Consider the following 19,168-nt stretch of genomic DNA (forward strand, 5'->3'; position numbering starts at 1 on the left):
TCTAACCAATTTCATGGTTTAAATTTCATGTATATTGATTCAAACTAAATTGTTATTTACAGGTGGAATTACCACAGTAAATCAATAAACTCAAAGGTTAAGTCAAACAAAATCCTGGCTAGTTTAAACAAAATGTGAATTGGACATCTAGATACATTGCTAGAGATTGCAAAAGTTAAGATTCAAATCAAAACCCAGTTAGTTACCAAAATTCACCCCTTTGATTCTTTAACTCAGTTGTAAGTTCCCTTAACATCATCATTCACTCATTGAGTTAGCTGTTTTTCAAGTATCTAGTAAATACTAACCTTTGTGATCTGCAGTGTTAGGCTCTGGAATGTAAAAAATGACTATATGTGATGATCACTTGACTCAAGGAACTTGCTATTTAGCAATGGAAAAAAATAACTAAGTAAATAGCCATAGGTCTTTCTTAAAATAAGAATCTGAAGGCAGTTATGTGAAAGTCCAAGTATGGCATCAATAAACCTTCCTAGAGACACTTCCTATAGGAAGCTAATTTTGAGCTTAACTTGAAGGACTCTTGGGAGAGCACAGGAAGAAAAAAAGAAAATGGGCATTCCCAGGGGACAGATTAAGCAAATAAAAATGCCCCATAGGGGTGGGAGTGGTTCTCTATTGTTGGAGAATAAAGGGAAATTAGGTTAGTTGGAGCCAAACTGTCAGTGGGCTTGAATACCTCACTAAAGAACTTAATTTTTTCTTGGCTAATGAATAAGGAGCTCAGATGATTCCCATGTTTGTGAAGGATGAATTCTGCAATATATGGCAATGGTCCAGGTGACATAAGGAGGCTTGACAAACAATTAGGGACAGTGGAATTAAAGAGGTTGGGACAGATTTTTAAAATCATTGCTGAGGAATAATTAATAGCAGAACTTGTTAACCATTTGTGTATGCATTGAGGGCATGGTGAAGAGGGAGAATTCCAAGGTTTATCTAGGAACCGATGAATTTTATGAGTAGTTACGCTCTTAACCAGGGCCCGGGTGGATAAGGTAGAGAATGTCACCTAGGACCTGGAGCTTGTATTAAAAGTCAGAGCTAGCGATATGGCTCTAAAAGCCTTTTGGCATAGAAATGACAATTGAAATTACAAAATGGAAATTTCCTATAGATACCATAGGAATAGGGGGGATGACATGACATGTGAGAGAAAGTTTAATAAATAAAGAAACAGCAAAAGAGATTAAAGCAGCATGTCCAGAAAAATTGTGGAAAACTCAAAAGTTCCCTGAGGACCAAAGAATAAGAGAATCGAAGGAATTAGAGATTTATTAACCATTTCAGAGTAATTAGCATAGTGGAAGATAGTAAAGACAAGAAAACAGATAGTAGATATGTCAGTTAGGAAAGTATTGACAGCTTTTTTTTTAAATAAGCAAGGGGTAAATGGGAATGAGGACTTATGTGTATATATGGTTTTTTTAATGAGGACACAGAAACATTCATTCATTTTTATGTATCCATAGTCATTCCTAAATTACAGTGTTAAGGTCATCATACCTAGGATGGCTTATCTATGAATTATAATGTTCTGAATCTTAAATAATCTTAGATAGTCATCAAAGAGATTCAGACTATAGGTAATTAATTCAATTGCTTTAATGTATTTTCTTTTGAATGACTGATTCCTCCATGTCTTTTCACCATACATACCCCCAAAAAATAGTTTCAAGAAACCATAATGCACATAATCTCTGCTTATCAGCTTTTTATATTCATGAAAGAAATACATCTACAGTTTTAAGGGCAAAAGCATAGAACATGCGTATCTAAGTGTTGTGAAATCATAGATTTTTAAACTACAGATATTCCTGGAAACATAGATATTGTTTATAAAAGCGGCAGACTTGCTTCATTTGTCACTGGGAAGTGAGTGGAATATGTTGTTTGTGAAGCCTGTGCTGGCCCTATGTGCCGTGGGCTGGGCCAGGCCCTGCTGGACCTCACAGCACAATGTCCTGCTGTACTTGCTGTTATTATTGCTCCTGCTATCCTGGCACTTGCTCCTCTAAAACTTGATTTTTCTTCCTGTCACTAGCTACTTTGTGCATATTCTAATTGTTTTGTGTAACCACATGAGGTGTAAATGCAGTTCCTTCTCAAAAAAAGGTAAAAACTTTCAGAAATGAGATTTTGAAATATGTACCTGAGAAAACGTAAATTCTTTTTATTTGGGGTAATGCTAAGTGACATTTTGGTTGATTCTGTTCTCCTTATATCTCAGGGGTTTTGTAATTTTGTATGTGTGTGTTTTAAGTCATTAAAGTTATAAAGAAGAGAAGACAAAGCTAGGAATAAACATTCCCAAATCATCTTTAATTCCACAAGGCATCTAATACCTACTTCTGTCTTCATCTGGAGAGAGATTCAAAGCTGGTACTCCTAACCAGCCTTTGTCTAAGGCTCTGCCTCTCACACTCTTCTCTTTTTGGATAAAAATTTTTAATTTACAGGCAGCTTAAGGGTGCTGTGTTTCAGTGCATTGTGAACTGGGAGTAATAATGTCTACTCTTAGCTTACTGTATCAGGACCTCAGACCAGTGACATTACTTCTCTGTGCTACACCTAAATCTCTTGTAAGGCCTGCATGCTCCAGGGACAAAGGTGTTATTCTCAGCAAGCTGAGTGGGAGCCTGCAGGAAATGCCTCCATCTGCCACAGATACTTATATAGACAAAATTATTGATGTTTAATGGCAGAAGGGTGGCTCCCTTTCTCACTGGATTGAACCATGAGAACATATCTGTTTTCTTGATAAGACTGCGGCCAGCTTCGTGTTTGGTCTAGAAGGTAGATGAACTGCCTGCAGGCTGCAGAGATGTCTGCTTTGTTTTCTCTGTATCTTTGCCAGAGTGTATCTTCATTTTTCATCTCAAAAACTGTTTTTAAACTTAATTACACTGAACTTTTTGTATATGTTGTCCTGACAATAAGTGGGTCTGGGGCTTAGGGAGGAGAATGCAGAGCAAAAAATGCATCTTTATGAGGAGATAAATGAGAAACCACTTTCATTGTTTAGAATAACCAGTAGTGAAGTGAACCCAGTTATAAAAAGGACACAACTGGAGGCACATTTTTTTTGAGAGGAAGAAAAGGAATAATATGAATTTTAAAAAAGTTTAACAAAAACTATAGCAACTAATTTTTATTCTCTTACATCTGTCTTTTCTATGATATTGTAAACCTTAAAAATCTTCTGATTCACATAGAATCAAACTTTCTTTGCTTAATAATGTCTAAGCTTAAGATCTTAAAACAAAATGAAGCTGTTCCTACTTAGACTACTTGCATGTAAAGAAGCAAACTTGAAATAGATTACTTAGTTTTTTCTTTAGGTGACATTTTCAACTTTAGTTTTTAGAAGATCAATTTTGTATAGGAAATTTTAGAGTTAACCTAAACTTTCATAATTAAAGATGTTTTGTTTCATCCAGGTTTTATTGTTGTTATTGTTCTTGTTTGGGGGTGTGCTTGTGTGTGTGTGTGTGTGTGTGTGTGTAGCGGGTGGGGTTGTTTGGGGTTTTTTTTGACCAAGTAAGTAGTTTCAACTGGAGGACAACTTCACAGTGCTATTCCCCACCAAAGTTTTGTGGCTTCTCCTGTCAATGGGACTCTGTGGCACCAAGAACTTAGTCATTATCTATTAAGGGTGTCATGTTCTTTTTGCCTTTATAAGCTTGAATTTCAGATTTTATATTCATTCCAGCATTATTTTTTGTCTTCACAGACAAGCTGTTGAATACGCAGGTTGAATGGTACAAGATGACTAGTTGTACAGTATCTTAGAAATTTACATTCTTTGAAATTTAGGGGTGTGACACCCTGCCTATCTGTAAGTCAGCCCTCTGGCCTCCCCAGCTTCCCAAATGCAGCTGTGCACACTGAAGTATGTGGGAGTTGAAGAGGGGGTATGGAGAAGCCCAGAAGCAGCTAAAATTACTGTCTAGAAGTCCAGGAACTCCATTCCTTTAGCTAGAACTTATCTCAGCATCTTACTCTAACTGGAGGCACCCTTTAAGTCAGCTTATTTATCTGTTTGTATTAACTGCTTTCTCTCTGTGTAAACCTCTTTTTATTTCCTTCCTCCTCCCTTCTTCCAAAATGAGACATACTGGTGATCTTATTTATTTAAATGTTATCTCTGCTGTGCCTTTTCATTTAAAACCTTTAATGTTGATTTGTGAAATGGACATCTTTTTCCTGCTCAGTTTCAGAAACATTAGGCATCAGTGAAGGGGTGAGGCAGGAGGAAGAGAAGATGGAAAGTACACAGGCAGTGACTCCAAAGACCTGAAATGGCAGATGGAAAACCCTCCACCATAGCCAATGTAGGAAGTTGTTGATATCGACCACTGACTCTGTACCGACTTCTCCTTCATTATTTTTCTCATTTTTGCCAACTCTGAAAGCATGTCTGACCTCCAGGGACACATTCTTTTTTTCCTGTGTCAAGTGTGGAAAAAAAATTTCTTGTTGTCAGAGTTGTGTTGAAATAAAATTGGCATTTTGGGGAAGCAGCATTGCTAGGAAACTTAGGAGTGGTGGGAATCACAAAGTGCTGACGCAAGCAGATTTTGGCAGTCTGGTAAAACAGAGAAAGATGAAGAAGCCTTGTTGTCCTATAAGGTCAATTCAGATGCACAGCTGGACTTCAGACTACAGTTTCTCAAAGTGGTACTCACAGGCCACCACCATCAGATTCTCTTGGGTGATGCTTCTGAATGTATAACACAGGGCCTAGGTCAGAATGAATATGATGGGCCTAGAGAGCTGCATTTTGAGAGACTATCCATGAATCTTTTCATTAAATCAAAATGGCCTATTTGCCATTCTGGTTCTCCATTCTCCAGCCTCTCAAGTCTTTTGTGTATGCACCTTAGAGATACATACTCTAGAGGTGATTGACTAACTCTCATCAGACATATAAGAAACTGAGGCATAAACCAGAGTACCAGTTTGAACTTTGGCATCCAGTAGTATGGGGATGCTTCGGCAGCAGAAGGGGGAACTGCTCATGGTTGGTGAAGCTCAGTGTGTGTTCCTTGACTCTTTGCATATGTTCCCCTGAAAGTCTTCTTTTCTTTCACCTTCAGACCCATTTTCCCTTTCCAAGAAAAGCATGAACAATTAAAATTTATCTTTTAAACAGGCTAAGTTGTCAACATGCTCCAGAAAGATTTTCATAGCCCCTGCCCACCAACCCTAGGAACCTCCTCTGGGACACAGTCATACCTGACACAAAACTAAGTGGTTGCCCTAAATGCACTGTTGTCATCTGCTTACTTATGTGTCTCTCCCCTATTAGGCATTGAATTTAATTGTCCTTATAAAATAGAGCTGCGCCCAGACCCTGACCTGGAGTTACTACTCCATAATAAATGATTGTCAAATAAATGGCTAAGCCTTGAGAACATGTGAGGTTCCTTGACGCACATTCTCCTCCATTTTCATCATCTCTGCCATCAGGAATTTGGTTTTGTGCAAAATTAAGTATGTTTGTATTAGAATCATCTTCCTGTGATCCTCATAAAAATGTGTTTTGAGAACAAAATAAATAGGATAAGGAGAAAATTAGGATGCTTAAGGGATCTAAATACTTACAAAGTAAAATTTCTTAAATGCCATGAAATGATTTCAAGAACTCCAAGTAAATTTAAGAGGGGACCGACTGGATTTTGGCTAAGTGCTGGAAAAAAAAAAAGTGTCCTTAATTCCCTATCCAAATATTTCAACTTAAATTTACTGGTAGCTATTTCTGAGGAAGACAGGGACTCTACAATCCTTAGTTTGTTATAAAGAAAATGTTTTTGTGGTCAGATGTTTAGGGGAAGGATTAAAGGCAATTTATGGCTTGGGTAGAAAGTAATAAAAGTGGTAACAATGGAGTGTCATCTAAATTGTCATCATATTCTGGAATTACTAACAGTATCAACCTGGCAAGCATTTTACATCTAAAAGGAATTACTTTCATTTGTCATGCTTTAAGGTAAACTTAACATCAATCTTGAGCTTCTAACCTGAACTGTTTGTTTCATTCTATTGTTTAAGAAGAGGAGTGAGTCCATTGTAGAGAAGATGAATTCTGCCTGTAAACCATTTGCCATAGGATTTAAGAAATATATTTATAATTCTTCTTTTTCAGGAAATTAGACTGATAATCTACACAAAATGTATTTTCTTGAGATTAAACCATAGCCTGTTCAGTTTCTCCAGAAATACATCAGTTTTAATTCCCATGGGGAAAAAAATCACAAGATTAAAAAAGTAAATTAACCTGATAAGTTATATTTCTTCTTGTAGCACCCCTTTTTATTAAGAATCCAGTTTACAGAGTCCTATTTGTTTAATTAGAGCAATCATAACTTTTTATAGTGCCTTACAATTTATAAAGTAGTTTTAAATGAAATTCTGTTTAATCTTTGCAACCACTGTGTATAGTAATAACATAAGTTTCTAGGTGATTGATTCCTTCCATTATTTGAGGGAGTCTCAAGGTTCACAGGTGTTAGGACATTACCAGGATCAAATAGCAGTGCCAAATAATGCAGGATTTGTCTCCAAGCAGGCATCCTCTCTAAAGTATACCTCTGGTAAATCCAGTGCTACTTTCCTTGGAACGTATGTACAAAAAGAAAACCTACAAGTGTTAAAATGTTATTACTGCTCACTCTTTCATTTCTCTCGCAAATTAAATGATGATTGGCTCCTACGCTCAATGAAGTTCAGTTTTTAGAAACTGCCCAACTATTAGTTGCAAATGACTTTTATGTATAGGTAAGTGTGGTATGGACAATGATCCAGAAGTAGTTTTAAATAAACACGTGATATCCTTTAATTTGGTAATGCTTCTGATTTATGTAATGGTGCCAAGCCTATGTATGTAATGGAGAGCCAGTCTCAGGGCTCACCCTCATCCAGAGAAGGAGACCCTCTGCATGAATAAGCCTGAATGGCAATGGCAGTTGATGTTTTAAAGTCAGTACCATTCAACCTCCCTTTGCCAGTGGTATTTCTCTGATAATTCAAATTCTTAATGAGTTGATGCTTGTTCACCTAATATAAGATGGATTGTAGTGATCTATGGAGATTGCTCTTTAAATAAATTGTCTTCTTCCCTCTCAGAGTAAAAGAAGCCGAAGAGGTGTGCAGGCAGAAGAAAGGAAAATCACTGTATAAAATAAAACCAAGACATGACTCTGGAATTGTAAGTATTTAACTGTTCTTTTTTTTTTTTTTTTTTAACTTGTGATTTTCTTTGGCTTTGGAACCTTGTCTTCATAATATATTCAAGCTTTTTTTTTTTTTTAATTTTTTATTGTTGGCTGTTCAAAACATTACATAGTTCTTGATATATCATATTTCACAATTTGATTCAAGTGGGTTATGAGCTCCCATTTTTACCCCATATACAGATTGCAGAATCACATCAGTTACACATCCATTGATTTACATATTGCCATACTAGTGTCTGTTGTATTCTGCTGCCTTTCCTATCCTCTACTATCCCCCCTCCCCTCCCCTCCCCTCCCCTCTTCTCTCTCTGCCCCCTCTACTGACATTCGTTTGTCCCCCTTGTATTATTTTTCCCCTTCCCCTCACTTCCTCTTGTATGTACTTTTGTATAACTCTGAGGGTCTCCTTCCATTTCCATGCATTTTCCCTTCTCTCTCCCTTTCCCTCCCACCTCTCATCCTTGTTTAATGTTAATCTTCTTCTCATGCTCTTCGACCCTACTCTGTTCTTAGTTACTCTCCTTATATCAAAGAAGACATTTGGCATTTGTTTTTTAGGGATTGGCTAGCTTCACTTAGCATAATCTGCTCTAATGCCATCCATTTCCCTGTAAATTCTATGATTTTGTCATTTTTTAATGCAGAGTAATACTCCATTGTGTATAAATGCCACATTTTTTTATCCATTCATCCATTGAAGGGCATCTAGGTTGGTTCCACAGTCTAGCTATTGTGAATTGTGCTGCTATGAACATCGATGTAGCAGTGTCCCTGTAGCATGCTCTTCTTAGGTCTTTAGGGAATAGACCGAGAAGGGGAATAGCTGGGTCAAATGGTGGCTCCATTCCCAGCTTTCCAAGAAATCTCCATACTGCTTTCCAAATTGGCTGCACCAATTTGCAGTCCCACCAGCAATGTACAAGTGTACCCTTTTCCCCACATCCTCGCCAGCACTTGTTGTTGTTTGACTTCATAATGGCTGCCAATCTAACTGGAGTGAGATGGTATCTTAGGGTGGTTTTGATTTGCATTTCTCTGACAGCTAGAGATGGTGAGCATTTTTTCATGTACTTGTTGACTGATTGTATGTCCTCCTCTGAGAAGTGTCTGTTCAGGTCCTTGGCCCATTTGTTGATTGGGTTGTTTTTTCTCTTATTGTCTAATTTTTTGAGTTCTTTGTATACTCTGGATATTAGGGCTCTATCTGAAGTGTGAGGAGTAAAGATTTGTTCCCAGGATGTAGGCTCTCTATTTACCTCTCTTATTGTATCTTTTGCTGAGAAAAAACTTTTTAGTTTGAGTAAGTCCCATTTGTTGATTCTAGTTATTAACTTTTGTGCTATGGGTGTCCTATTGAGGAATTTGGAGCCCGACCCCACAGTATGTAGATCGTAGCCAACTTTTTCTTCTATCAGACGGCGTGTCTCTGATTTGATATCAAGCTCCTTGATCCATTTTGAATTAACTTTTGTGCATGGCGAGAGAAAGGGATTCAGTTTCATTTTGTTGCATATGGATTTCCAGTTTTCCCAGCACCATTTGTTGAAGATGCTATCCTTCCTCCATTGCATGCTTTTAGCCCCTTTATCAAATATAAGAAAGTTGTAGTTTTGTGGATTGGTTTCTGTGTCCTCTATTCTGTACCATTGGTCCACCCGCCTGTTTTGGTACCAGTACCATGCTGTTTTTGTTACTATTGCTCTGTAGTATAGTTTGAAGTCTGGTATCGCTATACCGCCTGATTCACACTTCCTGCTTAGCATTGTTTTTGCTATTCTGGGTCTTTTATTTTTCCATATGAATTTCATGATTGCTTTCTCTATTTCTACAAGAAATGCCGTTGGGATTTTGATTGGCATTGCATTAAACCTATAGAGAACTTTTGGTAATATCGCCATTTTGATGATGTTAGTTCTGCCTATCCATGAACAGGGTATATTTTTCCATCTTCTAAGATCTTCTTCTATTTCTCTCTTTAGGGTTCTGTAGTTTTCATTGTATAAGTCTTTCACCTCTTTTGTTAGGTTGATTCCCAAGTATTTTATTTTTTTTGAAGATATTTTGAATGGAGTGGTTGTCCTCATTTCCATTTCAGAGGATTTGTCGCTGATATACAGGAATGCCTTTGATTTATGCGTGTTGATTTTATATCCTGCCACTTTGCTGAATTCATTTATTAGCTCAAATAGTTTCTTTGTAGAGCCTTTTGGGTCTGCTAGGTATAGAATCATGTCACCTGCAAATAGTGATAATTTAAGTTCTTCTTTTCCTATTTTGATGCCTTTAATTTCTTTCGTCTGTCTAATTGCTCTGGCCAGTGTTTCGAGAACTGTGTTGAACAGAAGTGGTGAGAGAGGGCATCCCTGTCTGGTTCCAGATTTTAGAGGGAATGCCTTCAATTTTTCTCCATTCAGAATGATGCTAGCCTGAGGCTTAGCATAGATTGCTTTTACAATATTGAGGTATGTTCCTGTTATCCCTAGTTTTTCTAGAGTTTTGAACATAAAGGGATGCTGTACTTTGTCGAATGCTTTTTCCGCATCTATCGAGATGATCATATGGTTCTTATTTTTAAGTCTATTGATGTGGTGAATAACATTTATTGATTTCCGTATATTGAACCAGCCTTGCATCCCAGGGATGAATCCTACTTGATCATGGTGCACAATTTTTTTGATATGTTTTTGCATCCGAGTGGCCAGAATTTTATTGAGGATTTTTGCATCTAGGTTCATTAGAGATATTGGTCTGTAGTTTTCTTTCTTTGAAGTGTCTTTGTCTGGTTTAGGTATCAGGGTGATGTTGGCCTCGTAGAATGAATTTGGAAGTTCTCCCTCTTTTTCTATTTCCCGAAGTAGCTTGAAAAGTATTGGTATTAGTTCCTCTTTAAAGGTTTTGTAAAACTCTGCTGTATACCCATCCGGTCCTGGGCTTTTCTTAGTTGGTAGTCTTTTGATGGTTTCTTCTATTTCCTCAATTGATATTGGTCTGTTTAGGTTGTCTATATCCTCCTGACTCAATCTGGGCAGATCATATGACTTAAGAAATTTATCTATGCCTTCACTATCTTCTAATTTATTGGAGTATAAGGATTCAAAATAATTTTTGCTTATCTTCTGTATTTCTGAAGTGTCTGTTGTGATATTGCCTTTTTCATCCCGTATGCTAGTAATTTGAGTTCTCTCTCTTCTTCTCTTCGCTAGCATGGCTAAGGGTCTGTCAATTTTGTTTATTTTTTCAAAGAACCAACTTTTAGTTTTGTCAATTTTTTCAATTGTTTCTTTTGTTTCGATTTCATTAATTTCAGCTCTGATTTTAATTATTTCTTGCCTTCTACTTCTTTTGCTATTGTTTTGCTCTTCTTTTTCTAGGATTTTGAGATGAAGTATGAGATCATTTATTTGTTGGTTTTTTCTTTTTTTAAGGAATGAACTCCAAGCAATGAATTTTCCTCTTAGAACTGCTTTCAATGTGTCCCATAGATTCCGATATGTTGTGTCTGTGTTTTCATTAATCTCTAAGAATTTTTTAATTTCCTCCTTGATGTCTTCTATAACCCATTGATCATTCAGTAACCTATTGTTCATTCTCCAAGTGATGTATTCTTTTTCCTTCCTTCTTTTATCGTTGATTTTCACTTCCATTCCATTATGATCAGATAGGATGCATGGTATTATCTCTACTCCTTTATATTGTCTAAGAGTTTCCCTGTGACATAATATATGATCTATTTTTGAGAAGGATCCATGTGCTGCTGAGAAAAAAGTGTAACTGCTTGATGTTGGGTGGTATATTCTATATATGTCAATTAAGTCTAGGTTATAAATTGTGTTATTGAGTTCTATAGTTTCCTTATTCAACTTTTGTTTGGAAGATCTGTCCAGTGGTGATAGAGGTGTGTTGAAGTCTCCCATGATTATTGTATCGTGGTCTATTAGACTCTTGAACTTGAGAAGAGTTTGTTTGATGAACATAGCTGCACCATTGTTTGGGGCATATATATTTATGATTGTTATGTCTTGTTGGTGTATGGTTCCCTTGAGCAGTATGTAGTGTCCCTGTTTATCCCTTTTGATTAACTTTGGCTTGAAATCTATTTTATTTGATATGAGTATGGATACTCCTGCTTGTTTCCGAAGTCCATATGAGTGATATGATTTTTCCCAACCTTTCACCTTCAGCCTATGTATGTCTTTTCCTATCAAATGCGTCTCCTATAGGCAGCATATTGTTGGGTCTTGTTTTGTGATCCATTCTACTAGCCTGTGTCTCTTGATTTGTGAGTTTAAGCCAATAACATTTAGGGTTATTATTGAGATATGGGTTGTTCTTCCAGCCATATTTGTTTATTTATGTTACTAAACATGGTTTGTTTTCCTCTTTGATTATTTTCCCCCCTTTAGTGTCCTACCTCCCACTGTTGGTTTTCATTGTTATTTTCCATTTCCTCTTCCTGTAATGTTTTGCCAAGGATGTTTTGAAGAGATGGTTTTCTAGCTGCAAATTCTTTTAACTTTTGTTTATCGTGGAAGGTTTTAATTTCATCTTCTATCCTGAAGCTTAATTTCGCTGGAAACACAATTCTTGGTTGGAACCCATTTTCTTTCAGTGTTTGAAATATGTTATTCCAGGATCTTCTAGCTTTCAGAGTCTGTGTTGAAAGATCAGCTGTTATCCTGATTGGCTTACCCCTAAATGTGATCTGCTTCCTTTCTCTTGTAGCTTTTAAAATTCTCTCCTTATTCTGTATGTTGGGCATCTTCATTATAATGTGTCTAGGTGTGGGTCTCTTATGATTTTGCACATTCGGCGTCCTGTAGGCTTCTAGGATTTGGGATTCTGTCTCATTCTTCAAGTCTGGGAAGTTTTCTCGTATTATTTCATTGAATAGATTGCTCATTCCTTTGGTTTGAAACTCTGTCCCTTCCTGTATCCCAATGACTCTTAAATTTGGTCTCTTGATGTTATCCCATATTTCTTGGATGTTCTGCTCATGGTTTCTTAACAGTCTCGCTGAGCTGTCTATGTTCTTTTCAAGTTGAAATACTTTATCTTCATTGTCTGATGTTCTGTCTTCTAAGTGTTCTACTCTGCTGGTAGTATTCTCAATTGAGTTTTTAAGTTGGCTTATTGCTTCCTGCATTTCTAGGATTTCTGTTTGTTTTTTATAACCTCTATTTCCCTGTATAGTTGATCTTTTGCTTCTTGGATTTGTTTATGTAATTCATTGTTGAAGTGATCTTTCATTGTCTGATTTTGCTGTCTGATGTCTTCCTTGAGACTCCAGATCATCTGAAGCATGTATATCCTGAATTCTTTATCTGACATTCCATCTGCTGCAGCTATTACCTCTTCTAACGTTGAGTTGACCTGCATTGCTTGTGGTCCTTTCTTTCCTTGTTTCTTCATACTGTTCGCGTTCCTTTCTACTTGGTGAAACTGTTGTGCTATTGAATTTTCCCCCTATATATTTATATTGGTCTTGTATAGTTGCAAAGTCTCCCTCGCAGGCGCGGGCGGCGGCTCTGCCCCTCCTCCAATTGGGGCAATGTGCCTACCACGCCGGCAGGCCGCTGGGCCTGCTCTGCCGGTCGGTAGCAGGTCCGCCGACCTTGCAGGCGCGGGTGGCGGCTCTGTCCCTCTGCGGGCCGCTAGGCTTGTTCTGTCGGTGGTCGCAGTTCTGCCTACTTTGCAGGCGCAGGCAGCGGCACTGCCCCTCTGCAGGCCTCTGGGGCTGTACTGCCAGTGGGTCTCAGGTCCGCCTACCTTGCAGGCGCGGGGGGGGGGGCGGCTCTACCCTTCCTCAGGCCACTGGGCCTGTTCTGTCTCTTGGTTGCAGGTCTGGCCTGTTCTGATGGTGGTCACAGTTCCGTCTACCTTGCAGGCGCTCGGGGGAGGGGGCGGCTCTGCCTCTCAGCAGGCCGCTGCGCCTGTTCTGCCGGTGGGTCGCAGGCCCGCCTACCTTGCAGGAGTGGGTGGCAGCTCTGCCCCTCCGCTGGCCACTGGGCCTTTTCTGTCGGTGGTCACAGTTCCGCCTACCTGGCAGGCGCGGGGGGTGGGGGGCGGCTCTGCCCCTCAGCAGGCCGCTGGGCCTGCTCTGTGCGTGGTCACAGTTCCCTCTACCTTCTATATTCAAGCTTATGTAATAATACTTTAATTACTTTCCTCTTAAGTTTCAATAAATGATGAGCTTCTGATTCCAAGAATCTCCTTTTCTTTATGCGTTTAGCCAGGCCCAGAAAGTTATGAGAATCTCAGTCTTCAATCTTTGAAACTTAAGAATTAAGATGATCTACTAAGTGTACATGTTTGTGGACATGTGAACATTGCTGGGGGGCAAGAAGCCATCTTCCACTTTCTTCATTGCATAGTCATCATGGACAAAGGCTGCATTTTAACCTAGAGTACCTGGAATATGGGATTCAATGCATTGGGATCTGAAACACAATGGGAAATGTGATGTGCAGCATTGTGCTTTGCCCAGGATGCTCAGACCTCGTCCATAACCTAGCAGCTTTACAGAGTTGGCTGTATCTGACAGTTGTTGGTCCATAGGCTGAATTTAACAAACTAATCTGTTTTCTTCTTGACCACTCCCTCCCTTAAAATAAAATTTCAAGTTGCACACCCTGGGAGAGAAGGTCTTGGTTAAAAGGACAAATTTTTCCTATGATAATTTAGATGTTTTGATGAACGTTTTAATTGTCATTTGCTGCTAATGCAAGTAAATGGTGCTGTTTTAAATGAAAAGTTGAGCTACATCTTCAGGTAGGAACATTTTGAATTAGATTAATGGATTGTAGTCTAAGTGGAAAAGACATGATAAATTGAGATACAATTAAATAGCTCTATTAAGAAAAAAGGAATTAAATCTTCATTTGAAATGAAATGAAAAGGTCTAATTTGAGCTACTCTGAATACCTTCCCTTTTTAATTTTTAAGTTCTTCTAACTACAACTGTTGTCTGCATTTATTTTCAGAAAGCAAAGATAAGCATGAAAACATGAACAATGAATGGCACAACAATGAAAATGAGTCATTGCAACAACTTCCACAAAATTCAGCTGACCTGAGGGTGGGAAGAAAACTACATCATTTTGATCATTTTTCTTCTTAACCTTTTAGTTTGTAGCTTAAGTGCAAAGAAACACTAGTGTTTTTCTTGTTGTTGTTTTGTAGTTTTCCTGTCCCCTCAGTTCCCTCCAATGTGTATAATACCGTTCTTCAATGAAGTAATAGGACATTTAACAAAGATCACTATGTGCAATACTGTATTTAGTGTTTCTATGTCAATTTTTTAGGATGTTAATTTATATGAAAATAAAATGAATAATAAAACATTTCTGTGTCTGTTGTGTGCCTATGGCCTAAGAATACCTGGAAAACACAGCCATTATATTTAGAATTTAAAGGAGGAGAGGTAAGGAAAGGAGGGAAAGTAAGTTATTCTGCACATTCACGTGTACAAAAATCTTGCATATTTCAGGGATTCAATACTTAAGTCCAGAAGTGGTACCTAAGTAAAAAAAAATCCTGATAAAATATTTACTCCTTTTTGCCTAAACTTGGATTTCTTCCTGAGCTCCAGAACATTTGCTGGTCATCTCCAATTAGATATATCACTATATCCTTACAATTCATCATGTGCAAAATTCAGCTCAGCTTGTCCTCTTGCCCCTTCAAACAAGCTCATTCTTTTGTGCTATCTATCTCAGGGAACAGAGCCACCACCCACTCAGAAAGCAGTCTTTCTTCACTTCTCACCATCCCTTTTGTCATGCTCCTGCGATGATTTGGGTGTCCCCCAAAAGTTCAGTTGTTGGAAGCCTAATGCAGCAGTGTGAGGGGATGGGCCTAATGGGAAGGGTTTGAATTAACAATATACACTGTGAAACTGTAATAATAGTGTCTTCAAGTCATGGATGGGAAACAGTGAATCAAGACAATTATACCTGTATCATTCATATCAAAGGTGAGATACATGTTTTCAGACACTAAAAATCAATAGAGTTTAACTATCCAAAAACCTAACTGAAAGATCTGCTAAAGGTCATATACAGTAAAGAAACATGAAAATAAACTGAAGCACTGGGATGTAAGAAATCACATCACAGAAACTGATGGAGTAAATAAACTCTAGATTGTAAACAATAACAACTATAATTTTTGTGTTTAAAAAGAATACTGTCATTTTAGATGGATAACAGGATGGAAGGAATTCAGGGAATAATTTATAACATGCTAAAGGTCTTGTCTTATTTTCTTCATTTATTTGATTCAGTAAATGTTTGCAGAGTCATTAGTACATGCCAGAAACTGCTGTACACTTTGGGAATGATGGACACAGAGAAAATGTCCTATCCCCATGAAACTTACATTCTAGTGGGGCAGACAAACCAAAAACATGGTTTAAAATACTGTCAGGTACTATGGCATTTAAGTAGGGTGACCAATAACTTGAGCTTCAAGCTGGAACTGCTCTCCCCAAAACTGGTCATCCTACATCTATGTGCTATGTGAGCTTTAAGTGCTACAAAGAAAAAAATAAAAGATAATATTGAATATGTTTAGACATTGTTGCAAAAAAATGAAACTAAATAGAAATTTTATATTTATTATAGGTATTCATTACCAGAATAAAAGTAATTAAAACAAAGAATTGAGGAGAAAACCTTGTTAATCCAACTGAAGGCCAGAAAGATAAGGAAAAAAATGAAGTATGCTAACAAGAGAAGTGATTGTGGATGGTAGATGGGAGAGCTTGAAGGGGTGGGAATTGATATCAGCAAGCCCTGAAAATCCTATGTAAATATTCCTTGAATTATGCCAATTTGTTATTATTATTTTCACATCCCAACTAATGAACTCAAATTTTGGTAGGTTGTATTTTTTTGATTATTGTTTTTCATGAAACACTTCTTCACTTATACAGTATAATCTAAAAGCAAAAGATGAATCAAAAGATTCATTTTTAAATGGTGTGAAAGGTAGGGAGAAATAACCTCACAGCAACAAGGAGCAAAATGCAAACTTCATTTTTAAATGAAGAGCTATTGAAAACCCAAACTACAAAATACATGGGAGATCTTCCAAATGTGTGGATGTGGGAGGAGGCAGAGAGGATATCCATGGAGACAAACCTCAAAAAAAAAAAAAAAAAAAAAGCAAAGTCCTTTTATCTAGGGTTGGGGCTACATCCTTAGGTTCTACTCAAACTTCTGTATTTTCAGTAATGAGTCTTGCTGACCAGGATCAGGAACCTCCCTGAATGTGCTGTATTTTTTAAGCAGGAAGAATGCCAATGTGAGAAATCAGACAAGTCATATTTGCAGAAATATGTCTGTCAATCAGGGTGAGGGAAGAGCCCCTGAATGAAAGTGGTAAACACTAAAACAGGTTATGCTCTGTCCTGCTTCAAAATGAAATATTTCTAGCAAAAATTTTACAAGAAATATTTAAGAAAACAGTTGAGAAATCCACAAAATATTTAAAGACACCTCTAATATCAACCCCCCTCAACCTGTGAATTTAATACTATCCAAATAAAAATGACAGCAGAAGGGTCTTTTGCAGAGAGGTGAAGGGAGTGGAAACAGAGCAAGTATTACAGAAGTTTACTTCAAAGTTCATACATAAAAATCAGCAAGAACAGTCAGAAGATCTTGGGGCAAAGACATTGTAAATAGAAACTAGACCCTAATTGTTAAATATATTTTAAAGGGACAATTAGTGTTTATGATAGTGAAATTCTAGAAACTTCTAGTAATGAGGTATTATACTGGATTTCCAAAAGAAACATTTTATGTATCATATAGATGATATGAAACATTTTTTAGAGGAAAAAATCCATGAAAAAGCTTGTACCTTTGTTATTTTTGTGTAGGACAAAAATCAAGAAGCACAAGAGTGTGTATGTATAATGCACTTCCATTTATGTAAAATGAGGGCAATGTGATTACTGAATTTGCAAAAAAAATGTTTGCATAGGATATTTCTGAAGCACTCAAAATAAACTGATAATATTGGTTGCTTCTAGGGGAGGAAAACGATTATTTGGGAAAGTGGAGAATTTTTTTTTTTTTTTTTACTATTACTTCCTTTGATTTATTTAGATTTGGTACAATGTGAAAATAAGTCAATACAAAAACATCTTATATTTAACTTTGGGGAATATATCTCTTTTCAAGTATTAAACTTTACTCATCTGATCAATTATGTTGAATCAGGGAGACATGTTTGGAATGGTTTATGGTGCTCCGCGTTACTATAGCAACTCTATCAGATGTTCTCCTCAAGGAAGATAGGAAAATTCTCTAACTAGACCACTATGCAGAGCTATTTGGGAGGGTGGCAAGGCGACCCTGTTTTTCTGTTGCTGGAATGAAAAAATAAATAAAGACAAGCCAGAATGATCTGTAAGCACATTTTCTCCCCTGGTGGTCCCATTACTACAGTAACATTGGGCTTTTTACTTCACAACAGGCCCATTTTGGTACACCTTCTGCAAAAACCTCTTTTATCTCAATTTTGAAGTTATTTCAGATTGTCCTTATGAACTCTGTGCAAACCACTGAATTTACAGGTCTATGCTTATCATATACTCTAATGATTTCCAGAGATTAATATCACTTTCTAATCCATACATCAGATCATGGGACAAATTCACACCTTATGGTCTATGCATTAATGAGAATCACCTATTGGTTTTAAGCTTTTGGAGTCAGAAACTTGCATTATGTTAAAACCATTTCACAGCAAAGCCAGGTTGTAAAGAGATTCACTTAATCTAAATGGACTCCACATGATACTTGTTATTTTGTATCTACATATTCTACCTGGTAAATGCTTGTCTATAATTTGTCCCCATGTCCTTAAACCAGTGAACCCATATTTTTCAAGCAAAAGAGTGAGAATCAAAAATTTTAACATTGAGTTGACAGAATCCCAGGAAAGATCCCAGGACAGATCAACAGAGTGCCTTTCAGCACATGGAAAAACAGGGATGCCTATGGTAACACAAGTTGTATGTGCTTTGGCTCCTTAAATAAAACAAAAATGAACACATACATGGCAAAAGGAAAAAACCGAAAGCAAGAAACTCCAGATAAAAATATTTTGATAACTCTCAAACCTTTTTGCTAAAGTTTCAAACATCAAATCTGAAGTTTGAAGCCTTAATCAGACACCCAGTTTATCATTTAGTATCCAGTACCTTCCTACCCTGCAATAAATTAGCATTTGCATCCTTTTGAATAACTCTTATTAAATAATGTCCTGACACCAGAATTTTATAGATGAAGTTGATATGAAGATTTTACGTGTACCTAGTTTATTTTGATCTTGTTTTGTTTTCCAGAAAAGATTTTGCTATATTTATCAGGCTGGCCATGAACTCTGGGCTCAAGCAGTCCTCCTGCCTCAGCCTCCTAAGTACCTGGTACCACGGGCACACTTCAGTGCCAGGCCATGTGCCTACTCAGTGAACACAACTTTAGGAATATGATTTCGGGATGGGGCTTGGATCATCAAGAAGACATGGTATCACCCAAAGAGCAGAAGGATAATATGGTTGTTCCTAGGAAGGTGAAGCAGAGCTGAAATTCTCTGTGGCAACAAAGCTATACTTTGGAGGGTGAGAAGGAGGGACAGACACACTGTGTCCACAAAGAGGGGAGGCATTGAAATGCAGGAATGGAAAGTCCCACTTTTTATATCAGGCAGTAAGAAAGTAGCTTATCTGAGCAATGGTACTAATTTCCTCTGGTGTTTCCACTTCCCACTCTTTTAAAGGAATATTTTCTAAGGTTATTTTGCCCTCTATTACTCTACTCCTTCTCTTAGAATTATCTATTTTCATGGACTTAATCATGATTTTTTGCTTTTATATCTGTTTTTCCATAACTGACCTC

General features: G+C 37.4%; 1 protein-coding gene across 1 annotated transcript in view; it reads left to right on the forward strand.

Annotated features, from left to right (window-relative positions):
• Fmn2 (formin 2) overlaps positions 1–14,266 on the forward strand; it is a 371,367-nt gene extending 357,101 nt beyond the window's left edge. Inside the window, exons 14-15 of the mRNA XM_071619722.1 lie at positions 7,150–7,231; positions 14,240–14,266. Coding sequence (XP_071475823.1) covers positions 7,150–7,231; positions 14,240–14,266 — 109 coding nt within the window. The remainder of the gene's footprint in view (positions 1–7,149; positions 7,232–14,239) is intronic.
• The last annotated feature ends 4,902 nt before the right edge of the window (positions 14,267–19,168 follow it).

This window comes from Marmota flaviventris, chromosome 12 (assembly GCF_047511675.1).
Source record: "Marmota flaviventris isolate mMarFla1 chromosome 12, mMarFla1.hap1, whole genome shotgun sequence".
Classification (NCBI taxonomy): domain Eukaryota; kingdom Metazoa; phylum Chordata; class Mammalia; order Rodentia; family Sciuridae; genus Marmota; species Marmota flaviventris.